General features: G+C 47.9%; 2 protein-coding genes across 2 annotated transcripts in view; both read right to left on the bottom strand.

Annotated features, from left to right (window-relative positions):
• The window catches only part of LOC132473649 (calcium-activated potassium channel subunit alpha-1a-like), a 33,634-nt gene extending 23,046 nt beyond the window's left edge, over nucleotides 1-10,588 (bottom strand). The window contains exons 1-2 of the mRNA XM_060073858.1: nucleotides 10,207-10,588; nucleotides 9,474-10,082 (exon numbers count right to left, since the gene is read on the bottom strand). Coding sequence (XP_059929841.1) covers nucleotides 9,474-9,767 — 294 coding nt within the window. The 5' untranslated portion in view covers nucleotides 9,768-10,082; nucleotides 10,207-10,588. The remainder of the gene's footprint in view (nucleotides 1-9,473; nucleotides 10,083-10,206) is intronic.
• Nucleotides 10,589-14,625: 4,037 nt separating this feature from the next.
• LOC132473543 (disks large homolog 5-like) overlaps nucleotides 14,626-27,697 on the bottom strand; it is a 47,489-nt gene continuing 34,417 nt past the window's right edge. The window contains 12 exon segments of the mRNA XM_060073724.1: nucleotides 14,626-16,906; nucleotides 17,037-17,146; nucleotides 17,779-17,888; nucleotides 18,150-18,277; nucleotides 18,601-18,744; nucleotides 19,205-19,395; nucleotides 19,790-19,960; nucleotides 21,145-21,293; nucleotides 23,214-23,400; nucleotides 23,799-23,966; nucleotides 24,468-24,601; nucleotides 27,047-27,209. Of these exon segments, the coding sequence (XP_059929707.1) occupies nucleotides 16,803-16,906; nucleotides 17,037-17,146; nucleotides 17,779-17,888; nucleotides 18,150-18,277; nucleotides 18,601-18,744; nucleotides 19,205-19,395; nucleotides 19,790-19,960; nucleotides 21,145-21,293; nucleotides 23,214-23,400; nucleotides 23,799-23,966; nucleotides 24,468-24,601; nucleotides 27,047-27,209 (1,759 nt within the window). The 3' untranslated portion in view covers nucleotides 14,626-16,802.

Genomic DNA, 27,697 nt, shown 5'->3' with positions numbered 1-27,697 from the left:
CAAACGACTCAATGTAAAATGTTAATGTAGCGATGGGAATATTTGCAAAACATCCCCAGACATCTGGAGAGCAGGGTACTTATTCCAGAATCCCCCATGACTCCTGTTTCCCGAGCCGGCAGCGTAGCCAGACAGTGGTCTTGTTACTTTCCCCCCCTCGCTCCTTCAGAACACCGGTAACCAGAGAGGTTGCGAAACAGAGGTCAGGGCTCAGCCACAGGGCACCAGCCACGAGGCTATGGGGACTGTACCCCTGATCTATTCAGAGAGCAGGAGGGGGGAAGGTGGGGGGCAGTGTTGATTATTTGCTGCTTTTTGCTGTTCCATTCTGTGAGTGATGTTACTTTACCTGGCTGGCACCGAAAATCAAGCAACCCCCCACAGACAGGCTGGGCACTTGTACACAGGATAAATGTCAGACCACTACTGTGTGTGTGTGTGTGTGTGTGTGTGTGTGTGTGTGTGTGTGTGTGTGTGTGTGTGTGTGTGTGTGTGTGTGTGTGTGTGTGTGTGTGTGTGTGTGTGTGTGTGTGTGTGTGTGCGCGTGTTTGTGTGTGCGTGCTCTTATCACCTCTAATGCATTTTTAACCAGAATAAATCAGCTTTATCTCCCATACACACACACACACACACCTCTCCGGGAATGTGTGACTTTGACGGACAGAGAGCACGGCATTGGAAGTCAGTGGCTACGAGTATCCAAGTAATTACAGAGCACACAGTCGTGTAAGCAGGCTGACATTCCTCACAGGAAGTAGGAAACACCGGCAGCCACCACCACGTCCACCTCTGTCCTGCTCCGTGAACCCCACAGCGACTGTAAAGGCTAATTCTCCTTCGACCCTCAGCCAGTTAACCTGGACCTCTGACCTCCTCGATGACAGGTGACGAAGATTATTTCTCTTTAAGTGAGGGGTCAATTCCTTAACGCGCCAAGGACTGTGTGTGTGTGTGGGGGGGGGGGGGCACATTAGAGTTGTATTAAAAAAAGGTTGGGCTGTCGTTGGTGTGGTAAATCAACATGGTACAAGACATTATTCCTTGATGACTTACTCCCTTGCGGCCTTTCCTTCCTCCCTCTTATCATCTGTCCTAATCCCTGGTAATGACCCGACTCGTAATGGCAAATGGATCCCAATGTTTCAACAAAGGAAGTCTCGTTCTCCATTCATCTAGTATCTCTCTTCGGCCTGGGTCACAGTCAGACATGTTGGACAAAGAATAATAGGATTTAAAGGAGAAATGAAGGGCAAACAAATGGCCTAAATTGGTGAGGATGAGAGATAGAGAGAGAACCAGAGAGAGAGCGTTAGAGAGACAGATAAACAGAGAGAACAAGAGATGGGAAGAGCGATAGAGAGAGGGAGAGAGAGAGATAGAGAGGAAGACAGGGATAGTTAAAGAGAGGAAGAGTGACAGAGAGAGGCAGAGAGAATATTAACAGTGTGAAAGAGAGAGGAAGAGCCCTTGGCTTTCAAACGATGCCTCACATGTCGGTTACTCATGTACGCTTGAGACAATTTAGAGCAGAGCAGCTGGAAGCCCCGCGCTATCCAGCTACATGCCCTCCCCCAGACCAGACCAACAGATAGCAGAACAACTTGGTCCTATCCCCAGTCCGGACCAACAGAAACCAGAACAGCAGAGACCAGATCAACTCCATTCCAACACAACAATAGAGACCAGAACAACAGACCAGAATGAGAAAGAACGAGAAACAGAGATGGATATGGACGCACACACACGTTGAAAAATGTGATAGAAGAAAAGTGAGACTCCTCATCAATCTCTTCTTTTCTCTCGAAATATTTATATTCGTTATCTTGAGAATTAATGGAAACCCGAAAATAGCGTTTCCAGTCACGAGTGAAAGTCTCTAGAGGGTAACAGAGTGGAGCAATCATGGAGGAACAGGAGCAGAATTAGAGAGGATCAAATTGGCAAGGGTAGAAGGATAAGTGAGAAGGATAATTCCCACACAGTTCATGCATACTGTGTGTAGTGTATCTACAGAAGGCAGGCCAGGGGTATATCCCTTGACATGGCTGCTAAATTTCACAGAAGCTTCTGTTTGACATGTTTTGTTTCATGTGAAGGAAATTCAATTTAAAATGGCTAAAGATACATTCTTAGCATCGCAAGTATTTATGTAAACAGTGGAGGCGTAGTTGATATGAAAGTGTTTTGCCTTACCCCATTGTTGTTTACCTAACTGTATTTGTGTGTTGTTATTGTCACCATGATGGCATACCGCAAAAAGAGTATAATCCATTTTAAATTATATATATATTTTTTTTTCTTGAAACATATCATGTAATGGTACGCAGTGTTAAACCAGATATACGCAGTGTTGAACCGGTACACCCCTGCTAAAGACACCGACTTTTCAATTTGATCTCACTCGCTCTCGCCTTTGCTTTCAATCCTTCAATAATAAACAGTGACGAGAAAAGTGTGCGTGAACCAAGTGTGCCAGCGCGGCTCCTCCTGACTGATAACATGTCTTTTCAAAATATCAAAACAGCCACAGAATGGAAAGGCTTAAAGGGCAGCCGCCGCACAGCAGCAGCAGCAGCAGCGAGTGGGTGGCGACTGGATTCTTCAACATGTGGGGGATGGGAAGCCTGGCTTATGCTCCACTGTTCCGGAGCTCTCCGTGGTGCTGAAATCTCCATTTGTGCAGAAGGCCCTGTCGTGTCGGACGGAGCCTGCCAACACTGAGGGAGGCTACACAACACACAAGGCCTGGGCTCCGCCACCCGCCGGTGGACCTCTGTATAGAGGGGGAAAGCTCGGGCCAAATCTCAAAAAATGGCGACCATGATTCCACACCACTGAAACCCATCCATCAATGGAGCGCAGGTTTCCAAGGCGCAGCGACATGAACAACACCGCAGAGCTCTAAGGCATGAACATCATGTCGTTTGAGGGTTTGATGGCCCCCATCCATCTCTCCATCGAGCTACCCGCCCATCCCATATCCATGATGACAAACGGCACCGGTGGATGGATGGATGGATGGATGGATGGATGGATGGATGGATGGATGGATGGATGGATGGATGGATGAATGGATGGATGGATGGATGGATGGGCAAACACTATCAATCTCCACAGGGTACTTCAGGTGTGATTGCAGAAACCAGAGCGGTTCAAAGTAACGACCAATAAAAACATAAAACAATACCAATGTATATATACGTTATATTATGTACATACTTTTTTTTATTTAGCAATAAACTCCAGTACACCCAAGATAAATCCTGTATGATTTCATTGTTAAACACTTAAGCTATACTAAATCTACCATCTGCAGTCCGGTCAAAGCGAATATTATTATCATCCAACAGAACAATGGTCTTGATCTGGACATCTATCATGGTTGCTATGAAGCTATTACTCAATTAGGCACAGAGCGACGCTAATGGCTAATGCTAACGCAGCGAGCACGTCCCCGCATCAGCAGAGCATGTGGCACAAAGCCTGCGCTTTCTCTTTTCCGTCTCAAGGTCACAGCCGTGCCCTTTAACCCTCTCTTTGTGAGCATCTCTCCATCTCACTCTCTCTTCTTTGTCGGTTTTTCTCCCTTTCCTTCCCCTCCTTCCCCTCCATCACTCCGTCCATCCCCAGGTCTCTGCATCGCTGCGCACCGCTCAAAGCAGCAATTATGGCGGCGTGTTTTTATTTTTCATGTCCGTCCGTAGATCAACGCTCCATTGGCATTCTAGCTTGTTGGTGGGGGCTGGGATGATGGGGAGGGGGGGGGGGGGGCTTATAAGTGGCGAGATAAGAGAGAGAGAGAGAGTGTGAGTGTGTGTGTGAGAGAGATGAGAGAAAACCAGACAGAAAGAGACATGGAAAGAAAGAGAATAAGGGGGGGAAGGGAAGAAAGGCTAGGAAGAGAGAGAGAGAGAGAGAGAGAGAGAGAGAGAGAGAGAGAGAGAGAGAGAGAGAGAGAGAGAGAGAGAGAGAGAGAGAGAGAGAGAGAGAGACAGCCGGACGGAGAGAGAGACAGTGGGAAAGGAGGAGAGAGGAGCATGAGAGGGAGATAGGCGATTGGTTGGTTATGCCTGGTAATCAGCACTAGAAGGCAGAGCCAGATCCCAGTAGTAGCCCTACGAGTCGCTGGCAGTGTTTCCTATCGCTGTGCTGAACGCTGTGCCGTACAGGGGCTTGCCTCATCACAACAAGCCCAAAATAGCCCTCTTTCTGTGCCGCCATTGACTATGAAAATAGGGTTTTATCATCTACAATGACTGCAGGACTGTGGCTCGGTGCAGGCGGCTGTGCATACAATGTGTGCATAAACATGTGTGTTTACACTCTACTAGCTATATGGAGCACGGGAATCCCTTATGGCACCTTTAGGGAAATGCATGAATCCACTGCGTTTGACCCGCTACACTGTGTGATACAAACAAAGTGATCCACGACCGATATGGATAAAGGTAGAAGTCAAGGGAGGAAAAATAAAAAGAATGCCAAAATATTAGACTAATATAGATGGTGCAAACGGATGTGTTGGATGGTGTATATTTCCCATCTCATAGCTGTCGTTTAATTACTTCAGAACATATCTTTTATTAAGCCTTCTGCAGATATTTCATTTATTTTATTCATAAACGATTCCTTCTCGGCCATCTAATCTATACATTGAAAAATTGGCACTGCTGAGGCTTAAAAGTGCATCCTCGGCGATGTTCAGAGTTGAGCTATAAAACGTCTCTCTAGGTCAATGGCTAAAGGGAGACACGTCCAGAAGCAGCCCTCGGCTGATTAAGGACAACAACAGCTGAGGAAGGGGGAAGCTCTCTCTGCCTCTGCAGAGCCTGCTGGGAGCCTGTGTAGCTAGCTAATGTAGCCCTGTCCAACCTACTTAGCTAGCGAAACAAGCTACTTTATATTACCGGCAGCTACCTAGAAAGCTAATTGTCTACCTAGCCAGCAAACTATGCATCTCCAACATGCAGGATGTTGCTCCATCACCATCTCAACCAGGGCAATCAAATCAAACTATATTTATAGAGCGATTTTCACACAAAACAGCAATACAAAGGGCTTCAACAAGGGAATAAGGAACAATGCATTTGTTAAAAATAACAGAAGATCCATTTGAGGCATAGGATTAAACAAGGATTTTTAATCACCAATAAAGTGATCAGGAGAATACTAAACCAGAGAGGAATATTGATATAAATAACACTGAGACGTCCTAACTAGCAGACCGTGCCAGAGGCAAGCCCATCTGCATCGTGGTTCTCTACTCTGCCCGGGATCGGGTGGCCATCCTAATAATCCATCATATGGGAACGCTGGTCCAGCTCCCTTCCCTGGGATCCAGGTAAACGCCGTTCCTGTCCCCAGACCACCTGACCCTGGGATGCGTCCTGGGGAAAGTGCGTCCTTTTAATAGTGCGCTGACAGGCCGACTAAGATGTAACAGCCTGACACCGTGGGAACAGCCTCTCGCTGGCAGTGGGGGTGTGGACCTCTGTGTCTCTCTACCTCACGATATACATAGGTCTGACCCTGATGTATAGGCCCTGGCTCATCATGCCACGGATTAACATGCATCAGCACCACCTATAGCACTTGTCCATACATGGACTTCCAGTCATGCAACTGGGATTAGGATGGGGGGGGGGGGGGGGGGGATGGGGAGGGGATAAGGGGGGTGAACAGATTTTTATTGACGAATAACTTATGAGTCATGTACTGCGCGCCGTTCAGAGTGGTGGGAGATTGAAGGTTATAGTCGCTGGGATTTATGATACAAACATGTATTTGGTTATGTACAATTCAGAGCGCACTTTGTCGAGATGCGTCGTGTCTGTATATTGAGATCTCCGTTATCGCTCGGCACGCTTTTTTATTGCACTCCAGTTTTGATTTGTCTCAGCGTCACTTTCTTGCATCCGTTCTATTTCTCTTTTTACGATCTTAAGTAAAAGTTTGAAATAAAACAGCCGCACCACGCATGCCTGCCCATCCACATCCCAGCATAGGGGGGTGAGGCTTGGCCAAGAGAGACTCAAGGCATTACCCTCTCCCTAACCCCACTCGTGAGATGAACCTGGGGCGGGTGGGGGGAGGAAGTGGTGGTGGTGGTGGTGGATGGGGGAGGGGGGACTACTGCACCATCTCCAGTGCTCACACATGGGCCTCAAAACCGCTTTGAGGCGCGGCCGATCCCAGCCGTTTCCATCGACAATGCATGACATGACACATAGAAATCAACCACTGGCAATCAGAGGCTTGGAAGCGATCGCTTACACACCACTGTGATGTGAACAGGAACACACACCAATGTGTGTGTGAGCATGCAAGCACGCAACTAAGGGGACTGAACTGTTGTGTAACACACATATTACTACCCCTCGTTGCTACAAACAATCTGTGTGTGTGTGTGTGTGTGTATATGTGTGTGTGTGTGTGTGTGTGTGCGCGTGCGTGCGTGCGTGCGTGCGTGTGTGTGTGTGTGTGTGTGTGTGCGCCTTGGTTAGTGAGTGCAACAGCTGCTGGCAGGGTGTGTGAGCTTGGCGCTGCTCTGGTGACATGCAGCTGGTGGGTTGCCAAGCACGAGGCAACACACACACACACACACACACAAAGTTCCTCTCTCCGCCGTCACCTTCAGACGCATTCCGCTACGCTCACAAGGGATTCTGGTCCAGAGCGTCCACCTCGTTCCCACTCCGGACCGGACAGCGCGTGGGCCGGATTCAACGGAGGGAAGGGAATTCTGTCGCCAGAGGCCAAGCTGATATAGCGTATTCTTTCTTCACGAGGTGATTTCAGGAAACAAATTGATCAAATCCATCAACTTAACGAAATGAAAAGAAATGATGTAAATATAGACATGTAATGTGTGCGTGATACAGATCTATTATTGGCCACTTTACTAGGTCTTCTGGTTCCTTACAAGGAGATTCTCCCATAGGGGTGAATAATAGAACCTTAAAGTCATCAACTCGTCAATTATCCTACTTTATTAGCGACTTGAGAGTGGCATTCCTCTGTGAGAACTGGAGCTGCTGGCATTCAGGTCCAACCACTAGGGGCGTGTGTGAAGGTCTTTAAATACATTTGCACGGTAGCATTATGTTTTTGCCAGGTTCACCCGATGACAATTAAGATGCTGGCTCCGACTCTATGATGATGCAGCGTTTACGGTGTTTAGGTCACTGGTTTAAGAGTTTACAGGACAAAGCCATGAAAGTCATGGGCACACTTTCAACAGACAAGTGTGCTAACCAAAATTCCAATCCTGCAAAACCCCTCGACGACACTCAGTGTTTCTGAGGCTTAAATATGACATGACAATGACGTGTTCTAACTTTATTTCCATGGCATCTTCCACATCAGAATCCATCAAGAGTGGCCACAAAAATATGTGCATTCTCTTTCTGTGTGTTTTTTTCCTGGTTATTTTACTCCATTCACAATCCCCCGTAAGCCTGCAACCTTTGACCCATGAGCAAGGTGGATCCCCTGAATGGAGGAGCAGGGGGACAGGAGAAAGGAGCTATCTGCTGGAATTGGGGCACAGCTGATGGAGTGAGGAGAAGGACACCCAGTTTAAGCAGAAGCACGCCTAATCTTTATCACCCACCCACCAGGGTGGAGGCCTCAAGCCTCCACCCTGAGTTTCCACCTCCTCCTGCTCAGCTCCTCCTCCACCCTGGCACCCCTCGTTCCAAAGTAATAAGCCTAACCGGTTCCCCGCTTCCATCCAACCAACACAAACGCACGCGCTGCTAACTGCCACCACGTACCCACACACACAGTCCCACACAGCAGCCTCACACATACGCAAACACTAAGACACAGCCATGAACATACCCACAGCCACGTGCACGCTCACCGCTACGTGCACAGTGGTCACTCACACACACAAACACACATCCAGGAACATACACACATCCAAGCACACACTCACGCACGTACACACTCACATATTGTAATGCAAGCCAACTGGCCTGGCCCAGTCAGCTGAACTCAGATCCAGTTGCTCTTTCTAATACTTCGAACAAGCCTTTTCCAACCGTGACCAAGTGTGAATCCCACTGCCCAAAGTCACTGAGGAGGACTTCCCTGCCTCCCCTCTCCTCCCCAACACCCCTCATTAGTCTCATTTGGAAGGAGGAGCGATTGATAGAGCTAGTCAACACATGCTCTAGCAGGTTCAAGATGGATGCCTTGTTGCGTGCGTCGCTTCCTGTTCGTGACAGATAGACTGCACAGTTCTGAGAATGACATAACGTGTGTGTGTGTGTGTGTGTGTGTGTGTGTGTGTGTGTGTGTGTGTGTGTGTGTGTGTGTGTGTGTGTGTGTGTGTGTGTGTGTGTGTGTGTGTGTCAATATGCACAAGTGCATTACAAATTGCTTCAATTTTGGCCTGCATCATTCTAGATTACCGAAGACTGCCAAAGAAAAGGGCAAGAGGGAAATCAACTCGGAACTGGAGATCAATCAAGTCCCTATACCGTATCAATGTTGTAGATTCAAAACCTCACACCACACAACCTTCCCCTAGTGTATTAAACATAGTCACTGTTTAAAAAGTGTGTATTCGTCCGGAAAGGCCCACACATGCGTTGACTACAGCAGCGAGTGTGTGAGTCATGTGTGGAGTCATAGCTCCTCGTATACATACGAAGCAGCCGTGATTCAACCTTGTCTTCATGTGCACCAGGACGGGCTAAAATAACCAGCGTTGTGACTCCCTTTCTCCCCTCATCTTAACTCCTAGATTACCAGCCCTAATGCCCTAAACTTAAGCTAACTCCGGGAAGGCGGGCATTCTCCTGTGTCCTGGGGACCTGTGTGCTTGCACGCTGCAATGGCACGGCCTAGGGAATTCCATGATGTCACGGGATCTACATGCCTTGTACATATGGCACCAGGACGTGGTGTCAATAGGTTGGCCAACGGGGCCCCGTATGTGTGTGTTTATAGCCACGGAGCTTAGGGACTCTCAAACCCCCCGCCCCCCAATACTCTTTCATCTCATTTAAAGTGTATACACCACAAGTCACTCTCCACCACCAAGCGCCTCTCGCCTCTCTCTTGCCTCTCGCTCAGTGAGGGAGCTAGCAAGTACATCCATATGGCAATAAAAGGAGATGCATAAATTATAAGATGCTGCAATATGTCCCAGTGTTGGCACCGGGGGTTCCGTGGGTATACAAACAGTGGGGACGGTATTAGAGACTCGCACATGAAACATTTATGCGCACCGCTGCCTTTACGGATGCAGCCAGCAGCAACACACCAGAAACAGCCAAGTGGACAAGGGGATCCTCATTATTGACTGTTGTTGACAGACACAGACACAGACACAGACACACACACCCCCACACACACCCCCACACACACACACACACACACACACACACACACACACACACACACACACACACACACACACACACACACACACACACACACACACACACACACACACACATTACCTTGGGTTTGATGTTGCAGTGGCAGCACACCGTGTACAGATACTTAAGAGTCCTCCACAGCAGAATTATGAAGAGACCCCCGAAAAACGTCACCATGGAGGAGGCGAGGAATGCCCACCACATGCGCTGTCCATTATTGTCGCAGGGGACTTCGGAGGAGAACGGGATGACCACGTCTTCCATCTTAGACATGAAGATCGAGGAGTCCTTGTGTATATTATTAGAGTTAATACTGTTTGTCCTCATAGAGCTGCCGCTTCCACGGGGGACGGGACCACCTGCTTCGGCTAGCATCGAGGCGCCTTGGAGAGTCCGTGCCACCGTCCCCAGCCCCACTCGCCAGCCATGTTGCTTGGGGGGAAAAAATAATAAAAAAAATTCCCCCTCTTCACCTTCGATTCTTCTTGCCCAACGGATTTGAGTCCGTGTGTATTTCAGCAGGGTAACATATGAATCGTAAACTGGGGTCTACGGCGTACAGCACACACGACAACACGCGTGAACTTGTCCGAAATAAGCGGTCCTCCGTGCCCTCTTGGAGAGAGGCATTTAAATCCGCAGCAATGACGAATCCTCCACACTTCTCATTTCGGAGGGGTTTCCGAGTCTCTGAGGGCGAACGACAACATGCTTAAAGATGGTCTTGTCTGGAGGCAGCCATGAGGGCTGCCTCTGTGTTTATTTATGATTTAAGTACAAGCGGCGAAGATAAATGATCGTAGCCTGTCCTTACCGGTCCGACCTCTCTCCCTCTCAGCCGTCTTCCATGAAGAGATCCAGTCGAGCGACGGACGCTCACAGAATCGATGTCACTTTCCTTCGGCGTCAATAAAATCGATGAACCGGCGGAATAATCTTAAATAACTACTCGAAATGTGTATTTCAGGGTCTGTGGATTTCGCTGCAATATTAACCCTACGCGGTCACAAATGCGGATTGTTTTTTTATTTTTTTGTCAATGCTGCGTAAATTGAATTGGGCTGTCTCTCTCTCTCTCTCTCCCTCTCTGGCTGTGTCTCTCTCCCTGCTCGGTGCCCCTGTAGCCGTTGCGCGGAGCGGCCAGCTATAGAGCCGCCTGTCACTTCGGCTCCGGAGACGCCAGAGAGATTTACAGGTAGGGGGGGAGCGGGGGGAGGAGGCTCTAATAATAAAGATGGACAGAGTGCGTTCATACCGCGTGGATGTTCCCTCCTCCCACGGCCGCAGTCGTAGGCTGCGCTTTGCGTATTTTTTGTGTGTTATTGTAAACGAAGTGACGCATGTCTCTTCTATAAAACAATACGCATTTGCAGAGTAGAGATATTTCAGTTACCGTTATGTAGATTGCGGTTACATGGACAATATGTAAACAATACTATATTGTGTAGGCCAATAGGCCAAATCCCGTTATATGTAAGTATATGTTTTTATAAAGAATAAGTATGTTAAGTTATTTTGCGTTTTTTTTGCTATTTTCTGGAAACGTGGACTTTCTCAAGGGTCCAAGCCAAGGAGCTCTGCCGTCGGTGGGCCTGCCCCCTGGATAAGTGTTGACCCGGGAGCAGCGACTCGGGCAAATGCAGCCACCTGTGTCACCCTGCTCATCCTGAGGGTCGCGGTGCAATAAACTGACAATAACCCGTCCAGTCACCTCCATGAACGCTCATCTCCAGCGAAAGTGGACGCAAATCCACACCCGTTGGGGCATTCACTGGGCTTTCTTAGGCATCAGAAATAAGAGCTGTTTTAATGGGGAAAAGTAATGTATTAATAAAAACCACAGTAGGCCTACTGTCTCAATGGTCGATTGGACACATTTCTGCCTAACATATGCCTATTTTATTGCTACCAGGACATTAATAATGGGAGTTATTATGTCATAAACAGGCTTACCCAGCCTCGTGGAAATATTCCAATGAATTGTATGTTACCATATCTTGCACTAAGTCCATGTCAAAGATAACTTCCTCGTGTTTTAAGGAAGGCTTGAGGTTGCCAATGTAACTTCTTGATTTACCAGCCGTAGGACATGCTCCCACGGGATCAGCTGCTGTAACGGAATCCGAAACCCGGCCCATAAAATGCTAGACAAGATCGTCCATCATTAGGATATAATGTAGAATAGTCTATCATTTGTGGATACGACTACTGCTACTAATACAAATATTGAGTTCTCATGTCGGTGTAATTGAACACGCATATTTCCCTGGATGATATAGGCTTAGAGAATGTTAATGTATGCGGTGAAGATGCGCGGTGGGGGAGGTTTGCCATAGAGACATAAGGATTTAGCCCACGGACAGCTCCTTCCCACTCGGCCCCCTGCTGTTTAAACTAGGAACTGTCCGGTGTAAAAGGAAAATCCTATTATTCATGTTAAGGTCAAGCTCTGCTTGGGACAATAGGTAGGGGTCTACAGGGATTTCCGAATCCAAATGTTCATGATATGAGCAACCTGTTGAGGTACCTTTGTTCAAGGACACACCAGACAAAAAAAAAAAAAACTAGGCCCACATTTCTCATTACGATGTAGTAAATAATGAGTTATTAACATCTCTTCAATACAGTATTCCCTTTGTCAGTCATCATAGAAACGAATGTAACACAAGGAAAACACAAGGTATGTGGGCATGCATATATTTAAAAATAATATTAAAATGTTTATGGTGGCCATTTAACTTCCCACTAGGTGTGATCCACTTTTGGGTCGTGACCCACAGTTGGAAACCCTCTGCTGTAGACGCTAGTTATATTTGCAGGCGTCCTGCAGTGCACATACTGAATATCATGGCTTCTTCACCCCTGTCTCCACTAAAGGCCTACTACTACTATTACTACTACTACAGTGTGCACGGAAAATATGACAATGGCATCCTATGTCACCCCCATACACTGGAGAGTTTACAGCCAAATCCCTGCGTTAACTACCTCCCTCCCAGTGAGGTCATGCATAGCTGGGGCTTCTGCACATTCTATACATGAAGGTTCTCACAGTCAATCATGTTTACTGCTGGCCAGTACACTGGCCACTATGGCCACTCAGTTACTTACAATAGAGGGAGAGGCTGGCAAGCTAGTGGTTTCTGTTCATGTAGTTATTGAGAATTGACACATCACTCAAATATGGCCAATTGCGGATTCTGGCATTAAGATAAAGGGAAACGGTGGAGCAATAGATAGAGACAGATAGGCCGACAGAAGCACAGACACATAGGCAACAATTTGGCTAGATAGGACAGACGGATATACATTTAGTGCCATTTATTTAGTGCCATGATGAGGAAAGTAAGGCAAGCAACTCCAACAGCTCGAGCAGGCACACTCAACCCAGCACAGAGGAAGAGAGGAGCTTACCCAGGCACACTCAAACCAGCACAGAGGAAGAGAAGCTAACCCAGGAACTCTTAAGTTACCCCAACCAGAGGAAGAGAGGAGCTAACCCAGTCACACCCAACACAGCACAAAGAGGAATAGAGGGTTGGGGGGGGGAAGTTCCTCGCTATGTGGACAGCAGATTTGGCCTGGGAAGAGGCGGAGGTCTTCCAGGGTGGACGCCGCAGATCGCTGGCTGTCAGGACGCAGTCTTCTCAAGTTCGGATAAGACATCAACAGCTGTTCTGAAACCCGCACCCCAGCAGGGCAGCTGGAGGGACGCAGGCTTTCCAAAACAGCCAGGAAGAAACTTCACAGATGGAGTATGAATTGGGCAAGGACACATTTGGCACACAGAACGAATGCGTGTTGATGTTCGGTCTTTCCGCATAGTCAGTGTTGATCATGTTTTCCAAAATGTACAATAAGTGGTGATCAATTTGTTCTAGTAGCGCAGCAGACTCATCAGTCATGTGCGGAACAAATTAGGGCTGGTTTGCGAACCAAACACCGAAAGAGTTGCCGAGTTCTGCGTTTTCCATCTGAGAACTATTCCACGAGATTAAGGTAGTGGATCCACATTAGTTCTGATAGGAGATGGAAAGTAGATGGTCTACTCGTGCGGGAATTCCAAATATCTATAAATAAATCACTGCGACATGCTCACAAAGCCTTAAACACATTACCAAATATAATTAGCGAAGGTTATAATTTGAATCGTTAATGCTAATGTAAGCTTTATGTTAAAAGCGGCCCAACATCGATGCACACTCTAGGTTCTAGCACGCTACAGTTAATCATCTTCATGAAAAATAGCAGCAAAGAAGTGCAGCCATGTTGTCAGAGCGGTAAATTATACATAAATCTACATTAATAATAATTGAGGATAAAAGTAGCAACATGTTAACCGGTTTAAAGTTTGAGCTTCCATTAGAGCCTTACACCGTGAAGGTTGAGCCAACCTCACCAGTATCTGAAGCTGCTGTATAGCCATAAGGCTTACAGCAAAGCAGTTGTTTTTCGGGCCAATGTGTGCGCATTCGCTCAAATGAGCAGGGTAGGCAGCTGAAAGGCAATCCTGTCCTGTGACATCATTGGGCATGGGACCATGTGACCTGCTTTTCAGACCTTGCAGAAAGTGGCCTACAGCTTGGGATGCTCAGAGTTCACAGCATGTCCCCAGGCTAATTAGATGGAAAAAAACAAATGGTAATCCTGAGAATGGACACACTGTATTAATCATTTCTTTATTCGACAAAGGCAGCGGATTGCCTCATCCTTGGAAAAGTAAATTATTTATAGCTTGTAACTATCATCCATCTTAAGTATTATACTCGACAATTCCATCCGGAAGTGTCCTACTCTGTCGGATAAAGGGATTAATGTTTGGCCCCCACCATCAATACTTGTATATTAATTGCATCAACACTGAGCATCACTTGAGACTATGAGACTCATGCTAGGTTGGCCTACTAAACTGGAAATGTGTTGAAATCATCGTGGACCAACAGCGAGGATTAAAATGCGCTGGGCAGGCAGAGATGTGCTGCATGGTTTTAAAAGCGTAGCAACCCCTAGCAGTCAGCCTAAGACTTGAAGAATGTGGCGCCCTGAAATGTTATCTCCATCACTCCCAGATCAAAATAGACAGGCCTTTCTTCTTGAGCCCAATCAAAAGGGTGGCAAATTAATTCGCCCCACAAATCATTTTTTTGCCACCCTGAGATTAATTCACAACATAAATCGCTGGGCTGACAGAAGTGTGATCTCTTCACAGCCCATTAAGTGATAATGGAGACAGTTTGTTGTGATACAGAAAATGAGCTTTATTCTCTCATATTTATGTATAATTACATAGAAATCACATTCTCTCAGTGAAAGCAAATGTAATCAGTACCTGGCTTCTGGACTTCTTTAAAAATACAACAGTTTTCTGTTGTATCCCTTTCGTTTGATAGAACACTACCTAAATCAGAAAAATAGCAAAATGTATTTGTTTATGTCCATTTCATATGTAGCCCAACAGTCAAACTTCAGGACAAATTTACCTTGGTAAGCTGTGCAAGAGGAGATCCCTTTTCAACAAAATAAAGAGCATTTTCTTTTTCTAAATGAAGACTAAAAAGGCCATCAATGAAATGTACGGAACAAAATCAATACAAAAGAAAGTGAATTAGTTACAGTAGAAATTAACAGTACCTATTTATAGTCTACTGAAAACCTAGGAACAGATACAAGTTTAAGGTTCACAGGTAAACAAGTGCAAAACAGTAATACAAAGGGATAAAGTTGCCATAGTGAATTTTGGCACAAAAAATACAGATGGTTTGAGGAAGGGCAGAATACCTCACCTACAATTTTGTCTCTAGAATAAAAAAAAAGAAAGAAAATTAAATAACAATAAAACGTTACTAACATTTATATGGATCCCAGGAAAATCGTTACGATATTACCCTGCAATTTGCAATATAGTGTATTTTTTTCTAGTCATATTGATATGTGACTGACGAACAACCACAAAACCAAACCGTAAAAAAAAAAACATGCCATTACCTGCTAAGACATGACTTGACGGCTAAAAGTATGCTAGGTCTATGACCTAGCTAGAAAATACATGTCATTTATTATATTTCTCAGGTGAATCTGCATACTGTCATTTGATATAGTCTCTATAGTGTCATTAAATATATGCGACAGAGTATGATAAGTTACACAGTGGTCTGTCTTGCCCTGGAGTGCATTTTGAGGATCTTTTCTTTCTCTTTTTTAAAACCCGTTGGCCGCCATTTTGGCCCCTGCCCTCAAGTAAAACCAACCTGTTTGCAGCTATTGTCAAGTGCTCGGCTGCTCTATGCTGTACTGGTCCCAAAGCACAGTCCTCCGGTCACCGCCACCTGAACCGGTTCATCGTGGGTTGCATTGGAGAAGTTAAAAGAAGATGAACCTAGGTACTGGTATTGTAACCGGGACGCTGGTTTTCAGACCAGACCTCCCCTTGAAAAAAAAGGCACCATAGAAAGGCCTGTAAACCGTCTATAAACACCCAGCTACTGTAAGAACACAATGCATAGAAACAAACGGCAATATGTGTTTCAATGGGAGTTTCATGGCCATCACTGTTGGCACTCAGGCTCAGTAAGACCACAGCTACATACATATAGATATATCTCTGGCTCTTTCTCTCTATATACTTATATATATATATTTATATAATATAAAGAGGTTTGGTGCCTTCACACCCTTTACATAAAACTTCACCAGGAATCTGGTGTCTGATCCTGGCCTTCCATTTCTATAACGTTGAATACATGCCAACATCGACAGCCATGACTCAATCCAACCAATGACCGGAGTGGAAACAAAACCACAGATTTTGTGCCGCCATACATACAGAAACGCAGGCACGCACACAGACATACTGACACACACGGACACACACACACAGACACATACGTATATGCACATAGAATGGGCATGTCAATGTAAAAAAAATAAACTGATGTCAGTTGGTGCGGAGGGTAAGGGTCTGGGATTCTTCATTTGAGTTGCTTGGGATTGGGTCAAAAATTAAGAGACGCACACTCAAAGCAAACATGTGACGCTAAAAAAAAACCTGACACTTCTTCTGAATGTAAACAGATGTGTGTGATGTGGCGTTGCCGACGACAACGGCGACAACCAGAAATCTTGAAAGGAAGAACTTATGAACTCTGATGTCGAGTATCCAGTGCTACTAAACCTGCTTCAGAACATATCATATTAATAATAATAATAATAATAATAATAATAGTTGTAGGCGGGACAGATTACAAAGATAATACGAAATAAAAATATATATATATATTTAACTTTACATGTGTAATTCAATGTAGTGTACCTATTGGTATAGTATTTGAAAGATATAATTAGTGTTTAGAATTGGGAGAGGGGAAGGTTGATGAGGAAGGTGCAGCTTCCCGTAGTTGCAGACGGTGGCCTCTAGGGACCGCCAACGGGTGTCCACAGGACTTTACTTTGTTCCTGATCAACTATAGTCATGATCTGAGTGCAAATGTAGGGAAGAGTGCCACCCTGGACAATCCCTGCAAAATAAAGACGTTTTTTATTCATTATGAAAACTAGGGATTCGATTATATTGTAGAAATATGTAACTGTGAGGTAAACATATGAATGTACCGAAACATAGTTTGTAAACATCACGTGTTGACTGACCTGTGAAAAACTTGCTGTACTCTTGCTCAATCTTCTGGGCACTCTCAAACTGCTCCTTGGAATGTTTTTGAGAAACTTTGTCCCGCAGATAAACCGGATCCTTCTGCTCCCTGGTTGAGGACACGGGAGTGAGTGAGTCGTTCAGCACCCCCACCTCATATACCCCCCCCCATCCCACTCAACACACATTTCCTCGGCCCCCATCCACCAACCCACCCTCGACCAACGCACTGACCCTAAGCCTTTGAGAAGTGTAAAACTTTCTATTTTGATGTGCTGTAGGTCATTCTGTCCGTCCAAGAACAGGGGACGGACAGCTGACAGTATTCAATACATCAAATGTTTTTAGATTCATCTACTTTCACGGGCTGTCAGAGGAAGCATTGGTATTGGGAGTATTTGGCGGTTGAATTCACACAAAAATAATGAGAAGGTAAAGATCATTTAATTTGAATAATATCAGGACAAATAAATACAATTAATGATTCCTTAACACTTTTGAACATTTTAACATTTTATGTGTGCATTTTATGTGTGCATGCATACATGCATGCATACATGACCAAAGTGCAACTGTGAGCCAAATATGTCAATGCATAAAATGCAATCGCTGGTATTCATATATCGTCGATAAGCAATGTTCAGTATGCATTTCTCTGAGGTGAGCGCAAAGTCGAATCTCATCCTATCTTATAAAAGACGTGGGTTTTGCATGGTGCTTGGTAAACAAGATGCTACTCACTTGATTTGCTTGGCGTTCTTGTAGCGGATGAACACCACAATGGGGTAGATGTGAACACTGTGAAGCCTCTCGATAGCGTAGGAGGCAATGTCGAGCAAGCAGTGGCAGTCCTGTTTTAGAGGCGGGAAAAAAACAAACAAACAAACCAAAAAAATAACTGTTGGAGAACATATCATGTTTGGAGACACCTGCTGATGATACCGTATTATATCACACTTATTGACATTTGCCAGTTACAGGAAAGGGATTTTTTTTTCCTGTAACATCCTGTTGACATCTTGTATTAGACATCCCCGGTTTCGGTCTTGTCTCTTTAAGTGCAGTCCCAGATAGGCTCTGATAGAGTTTGATCATGGGAAGGGCGGTGGTACCTTTTCACTCATTTCCTTTATAGAGGCCACGGTGGTCACGTCAAAATGTCCGCTCCGCCGCTTGTAGTCGATGAAGAGGCAGTCCTTGACTCCGCGCTCGATGGCTTGCTGAGAGGCCTTCATCACCTCTGAGGACGACAAACACAACACTCAGACACAGTGAAGACACTATGGAGACGAGTAGATGTTCTGCCTAACCAAATGAGGGGAAATTGGGTGATTTTTATTTCCGTCGATTTAAGACAAGAAATACGTTTAGGGCTTATTTTACTTTATATTGGCAAATATTGTCTTGCAAAAAATTATTTATTTATTTTTGATGGAAAACGTTGTGAAATAGTTAGGAGTTGCAAGCAGTTAGAATTGGCCAAGCTACAGCCTTCAGTCTATTTTTAAAGGGCGCCACTGATGCGGGCGTTTCAGGTGGCGACGGGGCGGCGGGCCAACGCACCGAGCACACATCTGCAGAACTTCCCCGGAGACTCCTTCACCAGCATGTCCTTGACGGGGTCGCTGAGCGGGCCCAGCACCAGCACGGGCCGCAGGGACGAGCACTCCACCTTCTGGACCCTCTGGTAGGCCAGGCTCAGACAGTCTGGGCCGCCACAGAGAGACGCACGCAGAACACCGCCGGCACACGGGGGGGAACGAGACAAGGAGGGAAACTAGAAAATTATCACAATGGTCGTCACAGATTAAACGATCAAAGCAAATAATACTTAAGCCTATTATCTTCAATCTTGCTTTGTCCTCGGGGGCCATTTTGTCAAATAAGTTCACAGTTTTCTTTGGTTTTATACTCATACACTGCAGGGATGCCCTTAACCATTTTGAAACTAATACTTTAGAGATTTTGCTTCAATACTTAATTGGCATCGGTGACTATTTTTTAAAAGTGGTTGATTTTATTTTGTCGATTCATAAATTGCATTATGAATGTAAATTCTCTTTCAGACTTCAGCCCTTAAGAGTTTTATCAGCTTAAACCCTTCCTTGGCACCAGTTTGCCTCCAACAGTTGGCAGCTGGTGTGTGTGGTGTTGTTGTTCTGCCCACCGTCGAGGAGAGGGATTGAGTCCGTGCTGACGGCGTCCAGAGCCACCGTCTCCTTGCTGTCCTTGGAGCTGCTGCGCTTGTGCTTCTGCTTCCGCCGGAAGAAGGAGCGCCGGGCGGCCGCCGACAGCGTCTTCCCGCCGTCCTCCTTCAGCTCCGTCATGCTGTGGCGCCGGTGGAACTCCTGGTCCATCCTGAGGCACAGTCACACAGACAAGAGTGAGCAAGAGTGCGTTTGTGAGGGGAGGGGGGGTCCTTTTCATACTGGTAAGAATGATAGTATGGGGTCAGGTCAGTGTTAATATTTCAATAACCAGCAAGAGAGGAAAAAAAATCCATCACTGAAGCTAGTTTTCATTATTCACACATACATGCGGGAGTACGTGTGTGTGTGTGTGTGTGTGTGTGTGTGTGTGTGTGTGTGTGTGTGTGTGTGTGTGTGTGTGTGTGTGTGTGTGTGTGTGTGTGTGTGTGTGTGTGTGTGTGTGTGTGTGTGTGTGTGTGTGTGTGTGTGTGTGTGTGTGTGCGCGCGCGCACATGCATGTCCAATATTGAAGCGCATGTGCGGGGAGTCCCATTGCCACTCACATGTACTTGCTGGGGATCTGGCCCCGCTGGATCGGCTGTGCGTTCTCGTCCAGCTGCCAGGCCATCCACGTGCCGAAGCTGCCCTTGGGCAGGGACTGGTCCACGTGGAGGATGTCGTCCTTCTTGAAGCTCAGGTCCCCCGCCGCCTCCCCGACACGCTCATAAAGTGCTCTGGGAAGAGGAGGAGGTGGTGGTGGTGAGTGTAGTGGTGGTGGAGGAGGAGGAGACCAATGGGAAAATGTGTGTGTGTGTGTGTGCGCGCGCGCGTGCGTGCGTGCGTGCGTGCGTGCGTGCGTGCGTGCGTGCGTGCGTGCGTGCGTGCGTGCGTGCGTGCGTGCGTGCGTGTGTGTGTGGGGGGGGGGGGGTTAGGTTTCGGAGGTGGGTGGGGTGTTGATGTGAGTGATGGAGGAGGTGGTAATGTTTTGAGGGTGGGGGGTGGTGGTGATGAAAGGTTAGGGTGGTTGGGATGGTATGTGGATTGAGGGTGGTGGTGGTGGTGGTGTTGGGGGCGGGTGCAGATGAGAGTGGGGTGTCAGTGAGACGTGCACGGGTGTACGACACCAGGGTTTGATTGCGGGGTGAGTTGGGGTGGAGGAGTGGAGCGCGAGCGGCGGAGATGAACGGAGAAGGGGAAACACGAGGAGTGGACGGAGGTGGTGAGAGAGAGCCCCCCCCCCCCCCCGCCCCGAGGCGGCCTATGGGTGACAGCCTGCCCGATCCCCTTCCCTATTTACTGCACATGACAACCCGGCCTCGCTCGCCCGTACGACAAGCGAGGCGAAGGGAGGCAGCTGGCTGAGACGCGGCGGAACAGGTTCAGTGTGTCTGCGACGCCACGGCTGCCTTTACAGAGGAAAACAGCCTTCAAAGCCCCTTCCCTGCCTGCCCGCCGCTCGTCTGGGACACGGCAAACTTTTCCCAGTCAGAAAGTGGGCGTCGGCGGCGGCGTCGTGACTTGGCTGTCGCGTCGTGACAAGAGAACATCATGAAAAGGGCGGGAGGGCTGCCGAGAGATTAGAAAGGGGCTTATCTTTGGGTCGTGATTGTGATCCTCACAGGTTCGATCAGGGAGATTGGGCCGTTTCCAGTGGGCCGTGCTCAGCGCTGTCTCTATATATAGGGTCATGTGTGCGGGGACGGAGAGGGGGGTACTTTGGAAAATTGCTATGAGCTCTTTAGGGTGCGGTCACAAATAGCCCCTTACAATGAGAGGGTGTGTGTGTGTGTGTGTGTGTGTGTGTGTGTGTGTGTGTGTGTGTGTGTGTGTGTGTGTGTGTGTGTGTGTGTGTGTGTGTGTGTGTGTGTGTGTGTGTGTGTGTGTGTGTGTGTGTGTGCGCGCTCTCTTCTCCCCGTACCTGATATAGAAGCCGTCCCCCGGTGTGTCCTTCAGGGCGCTGAAGTCGGCGGGCCGGTGCTGGACCAGGAGTGTGACCGCGTCGGCGGGCTTCAACATCTCCACGTACACCTCCTCCGCCGTCTTGCTCCTCATGCTCACCGAGTTGTACTGCAAGCAAACGGCGAGAACAGCACCCACCAAAGTCAATGGGGGACACTACGAGGCACGCGCTCACAACACCAACCAAAGTCAATGGGGGACACTATGAGGCACGCGCTCACAACACCAACCAAAGTCAATGGGGGACACTATGAGGCACGCGCTCACAACACCACTGGGTGGGTGCTCTCCGTGCTCCCTCCGTCGGAAGGGGGGAAATTATTACCTACAAACACCCTGCAAGCGACGGGACGGAAGAGAGCCGAGAACGGTTCCGTCCGAGCTTCGGGTCCTATTAAAACTTGTTTTCCCCGTATTGATTTTCATCAGGCTGGGGGGGGGGGGTTGAGTAGGAACTTAATGGGGATAGGGAATGGGGTTTGATGACAAACGGTGTTGTTACGCTTCAAGGCGTGTGTGTGTGTGCGCGTGTGTGTGTGTGTGTGTGCGCGTGTGCGTATTGTGGCGTGTGCGCATTGTGGTGCCTGCGTGATGTGAAAAGCCAGGATTGGTCCTGGCTGTGATTTTACTGGCTGCTAGACCCATCACTCACAGCCAGAGAGCGGGAAGGGGGGGTGGGAGGGCGGGGGGAAGGGACAACAGGCGATCAATACAGATCGGTGATTGGCAGAGAGGAATGGCGATTGCTTTTGGCAGCAGCCGCGGCGGACTCAGTGGCTGCCCAAGCGATCGATCGGACGGAAAAAGTTTTGGGGCAGTTGGACGACAGAATCACCGCTTTCGAAGCGGCCTACTTCAGTGAAGATATATTGGAACCAAAACGTCAACAAAAAATGTACAAAGAACAACAAAAGAGCTATTTTGGCTACTCCTTACTGCTTTGATTCTGTCTTCTGGAATCTGAAATGTATCCCTTGGGTTTGGGTTCAATTGATAAATGAATTATTTATAAGTTATTTAGCAATCTCATTCTTTTTTTAGTAAATGAAAGACAAAATAAAAACACAGCGTAATGAAAGCGGTCTGAACTCTGAAACATCTTGGCAGAGATGGTGTCCTTATAATATCCTGCCCCCATTCCAAAGATGTATATAATATGGGGGACTGAATCATCTTAAAAATGTCATTCCTATTTAGTCTCCTGATTTGATACGACTTTATCCTTTCTTTTCTGGGGCAGGAGGTATGTAGGCAGAAAGAGGTATTTTATTTTTAGGCTACATTTTGTTTGAATCCACAAAAATATGAACAATTATATAGAAATATCTGACTCTATATCTGACTCAAAAAATATGTTTCTGCTTTTATTATCATATGGTTTAATAGACCATAAGACTTATAAAGACAGGAGACATAAGTCTTATGGTCAAAGACAACTGGACCAATAGAGATCGATAGTTCTACGTTTCTAACTAATTGACACCATGTATAAGAATTTGTCTGTTTGGCAGCGTTTTGTCCAAAAGGACGACAAAACTGTATGTCGGCATATCATCTAAAAACGTTGCTTGTCTGCTTTCGCTTAACGCTTGAAAGGCTTTGAATGTGAATAAATCAGAATTGGCACCTTGGCATGCATCGCATTACCCATCATTGCGACCCATCCATTATTAAAACACAGAACATAAGTCTGATCTTTTTGTTTTTTTCTTGTCGTCCCTTCTGCCATGCTGCCAGACACTCCTTGGCTAACCCTTAATGGAGTTCCTTGAAGCTCTGCCGTAACCGAATCGTATCCCAACCAAGAGCGGATCTGAAACCTACCTTCATCATCCAACACAGCACCAACGTGACATTTAAGCTACTAGGTGGAGAAAATAATCTAGAAATCCCCCCCACACACACCCCCTTCCCTATCCCCGACCCCTCATACTGCCCTTGTGTACACCTTAACACACACACACACACACACACACACACACACACACACACACACACACACACACACACACACACGCACGCGCCTACCTCCAGGATGAGGTCCCCCGGCAGCAGGCCGTCGGGCCCCCTGGCCGGGCTGTCCTCCTCCAGGCTCTCCACGTAGACCCCCCGGAGGTTCCCCCCGCACAGCGTCACGCCCACCTCCACGCCGGGCCTTCGCACCGTCACCAGCCGGGGCTCCCCCACCCCCTTCCCGCCGCCGTCACAGGGCCTCCTGGGTCGGCGCGAGGGAGGGGGCGGGAAAGGGGACGGTTAAGCTCTGGACGTTTTCCTCCACAGCGACTTACAGGTGAGGCGGGGACTAAGTAAATTGTGCGGTGAAGACTGAAGACTGATGAAATGGCAAAACAAATAACAGGCCGCACAAGCAAGTCCCTAAAAAACATTTATCAAAGTGGGCACACCGAGAGTTATTGGTGTTCCCACTTGCAGTCAGTGGAATCATATATTGAAGTGGATGCTGAGTGCAGGGGGGAGGCATAAGTGCATAGCAACACAATAATAGTCCACGCATAAAGTGCAACAACAACAAAGTCCAACCAAACATGAGCTTGTGATTAAACCAACACTCCCAACGCTGAGCGCGACGTGCGCGGCCTGCGGCTGACCGACCTGATGCAGCTGCTGGGGCTGGTGGTGGGGGACGTCTGCTTGGAGGAGGGCGTGAGCGTGCCCTCGTCCTGCTCACTGAGGGTGTCCACCACGGGGTGAGTGTCTGGGGTGGGGGTGCCGCTGGGAAGGGGCGTGGTCGGGGCGGAGCTGACTGGCTCCAGCCTGGAGCTGTGGGGAGCACATGAATTCATGAATTCATTGAAATGAATCGGAATCGGTTTTATTAATGAAGAAACGAAGAAAATGTATAGACGATTTCAATGTCGGCAAATTATTATGGCCAAGTTGTCTTTGCACCGACTCTCTCTAGATGACCTACTGGGGAATTTTGAAGGGTCATGGGTCTGTATACAAAAGGACCTTTAGGAGACCTGTCAATCAATCATTATAAATATCTCCCGCAACCCCATATACATATTAAACGGCCCAAAGTGGGTCCCGACCCCTAGGTTGGAAACCACTGCCCTAGCGTATGTATGTGAATGTGACGAGGAGTCGACCTGTTAGTGAACGTAGTACGGCATTAGCAGCCAGCTACATTGACTAGTAGCTCCCAGAGAGTAGTAATGATTCCTACGCTGCAACTGTAAAAGCACCAGTGGGAGAGACACTGGAGGTTCTGTGTGTGCTTCTTGAACACGAGTAAGTAGGCAGCAGCAGCAGCAGCACCTGGAGCGGGAGTGGATGCCCAGCTGGTACATGTGGGGGTTGTACTGGGCCATGATGGTGACGGTATCACACTGCTGGCCAATGATGAGCCGCGCCTGCTGCTCTGTGGCGATCCGCAGGTTGATGCCGTTGAACTGGTGTGGGAAGGGGGGCGAGAGAGAGAGAGAGGGAAGGGCGAGAGAGAGAGAGAGGGAAGGGCGAGAGAGAGAGAGAGAGGGAAGGGTGAGAGAGAGAGAGAGGGAAGGGCGAGAGAGAGGGAAGGGCGAGAGAGAGAGAGAGAGAGAGGGAAGGGCGAGAGAGAGAGAGAGAGAGGGAAGGGCGAGAGAGAGAGAGAGGGAAGGGCGAGAGAGAGAGAGAGAGGGAAGGGCGAGAGAGAGAGAGAGAGGGAAGGGCGAGAGAGAGGGAAGGGCAAGAGAGAGAGGGAAGGGCGAGAGGGAGAGGGAAGGGCGAGAGGGAGAGGGAAGGGCGAGGGAAGGGCGAGAGGGAGAGGGAAGGGCGAGAGGGAGAGAGAAGGGCGAGAGAGAGAGAGAGAGAGGGAAGGGCGAGAGAGAGAGAGGGGAGAGAGAGAAGGTCGAGAGAGCGAGACAGAAAGGGAGGGCGAGAGAGCGAAGGGCGAGAGAGAGAGAGAGAGGAAGGGCGAGAGAGAGAGGTCGAAAGAAAAAGAGTGAGAAAGAGGGCGAGAGAGAGAGGGAGCGAGTGAGAGCGAAAGAAGCAGAAACATAAAAAAGAAAGGAAGATAGAAAGACAAAAAACGAGAGAGGACAGGTGAAAACACATTTAAATGTCTTGTATGAATGGATTACTTAGTGCTTATTGTTCAAATAGTATGCACTTGAAAATAAACTTGAAACTTGAGTCTTCGCCAAATACATGCAGTGTTTGGGGGGGGGTGAGGGTTGAGGGCTGAGTTTGTTTGCTCTCAAGCACACAAACACAAAAACAGATGCAGCGATTTTTATTGTTTCATAAGCCAAGTATTACAGGCTCGATTCTGAAGTGCTCAAGCCTGGCTGGCGGTACGTATATAAAGTCACTAATGCATATTTATAAACTGCCAGCCCCCATTCTCTGTGATATTCATCACAAGGCTGGCTAGGCTGCTGGCGAATGGGGGGGTCCGCCCACGTCGCCGTCGCCATCCAGAACACCGCGGATCAAAGAGCATGCGGGGATAACTAAGCCAATGGCATTGTGGGTAGGACCAGCTGGCAGTGCCTGTACCTCTCCTGATTCAAAAACACCAGTAGGAGAACGGTATTAAATACGCCGTCATCAGAATTAACTCCCCAGCCTAATGGAAGCCCCCATAGCAGGGTACCCGAACTTCCTAATTCCGTGATTCGTGACCCGTCTATTGCGGCACTGGTACCATTTGAAAAGAAACACATTTCCATAAATTGTACGCATATTATTCTATTCTATTTTATTAATTAATATAACTTTAATTTCAATAGTTTGTAGAAAGAAAAGTTTTGTCCCCATACTGCCCCCAGTTATTAAACCGCTGCCATTAGATCCTCTCTCTCCCTCTCCCCCTCTCCCTCTCTCGTACCACTAGAGCCTTCCGTCTCTCTCTCCTAGAGCCTTCCGTCTCTCTCTCCTAGAGCCTTCCGTCTCTCTCTCCTAGAGCCTTCCGTCTCTCTCCTATAGAGCCTTCTGTCTCCCTCTCCTAGAGCCTTCTGTCTCCCTCTCCTAGAGCCTTCTGTCTCTCTCTCTCTCCTAGAGCCTTCTGTCTCTCTCTCTCCTAGAGCCTTCCGTCTCTCTCTCCTAGAGCCTTCTCTCTCCTAGAGCCTTCTCTCTCGTACCACTAGAGCCTTCTGTCTCTCTCTCCTAGAGCCTACTCTCTCTCGTACCACTAGAGCCTTCTGTCTCTCTCTCTTAGAGCCTTCTCTCTCGTACCACTAGAGCCTTCTGTCTCTCTCCCCTAAAGCCTTCTCTCTCTCTTGTATGTACCACTAGAGCCTACTGTCTCCCTCTCCTAGAGCCTTCTGTCTCTCTCGTACCACTAGAGCCTTCTGTCTCTCTCCCCTAGAGCCTTCTCTCTCTCTCTCGTACCACTAGAGCCTTCTGTCTCTCTCGTACCACTAGAGCCTTCTGTCTCTCTCGTACCACTAGAGCCTTCTCTCTCTCTCGTACCACTAGAGCCTTCCGTCTCTCTCGTACCACTAGAGCCTTCTCTCTCTCTCGTACCACTAGAGCCTTCTGTCTCTCTCGTACCACTAGAGCCTTCTGTCTCTCTCTCCTAAAGCCTTCTCTCTCTCTTGTACCACTAGAGCCTTCTGTCTCTCTCCCCTAGAGCCTTCTCTCTCTCTCTCGTACCACTAGAGCCTTCTGTCTCTCTCGTACCACTAGAGCCTTCTGTCTCTCTCGTACCACTAGAGCCTTCTCTCTCTCTCGTACCACTAGAGCCTTCTGTCTCTCTCGTACCACTAGAGCCTTCTCTCTCTCTCGTACCACTAGAGCCTTCTGTCTCTCTCGTACCACTAGAGCCTTCTGTCTCTCTCTCCTAAAGCCTTCTCTCTCTCTTGTACCACTAGAGCCTTCTGTCTCTCTCACCTAGAGCCTTCTCTCTCACGTACCTCCAGCAGCTGGTCTCCGTACTCCAGCCCTGCCTGGTGCGCTATGCTGCCCCCCGTGACCTTGGAGACGAAGATGCCGCCGTTCTCCCCGCTGACGATGGAGATGCCCAGAGGCTCCGCCCCCTTGTACACCACCACGTTGCGCGGCTCCTCCAGGTAGGGCCTGACGGGGGGGGATGGGAGGAGAGGGTGACTGATGGAGGACATAACAGGGTTTCAAGGGGAGCAGTGAGGGAGGGACTCTGTGAGGGTGTGAGAGCGTACGAGTATGTGAGTGCAAGAGGATAAAAGAGTGCAGAAGTCTGTTTGTGTGCAAGTGTGCTTGAGTGTGAGGGTATGTGGGTTAGGGTATGTGTGTGAGGGTTAGTGTGTGTGTGAGTGTGTGTGTGTGTGTGTGTGTGTGTGTGAGAGATTAAGGGAATGTGTGTGTGAGATTGAGTGTGTAAGAGTGCTTGTGAGTGTCTAACAGTTATTGCCCAAGAGTGTGTTTCAGCTTGTAACAGTGAGCGTGTGAGAGTGAGTGTGCAACAGTGAGAATCTGACAGTGAGCATATAAGAGTGAGCGTGTAAGAGTGAATGTTAGAGTGATAATCTAACACGGAGCATATGAGAGTGAGTGTGTAACAGTGAGAATCTAACCGTGAGAATCTA

The sequence above is a fragment of the Gadus macrocephalus genome, chromosome 15, assembly GCF_031168955.1.
Source record: "Gadus macrocephalus chromosome 15, ASM3116895v1".
Classification (NCBI taxonomy): domain Eukaryota; kingdom Metazoa; phylum Chordata; class Actinopteri; order Gadiformes; family Gadidae; genus Gadus; species Gadus macrocephalus.
The sequence above is the reverse complement of the archived record's forward strand: the minus strand, read 5'-3'. Positions and strand labels throughout refer to the sequence as shown.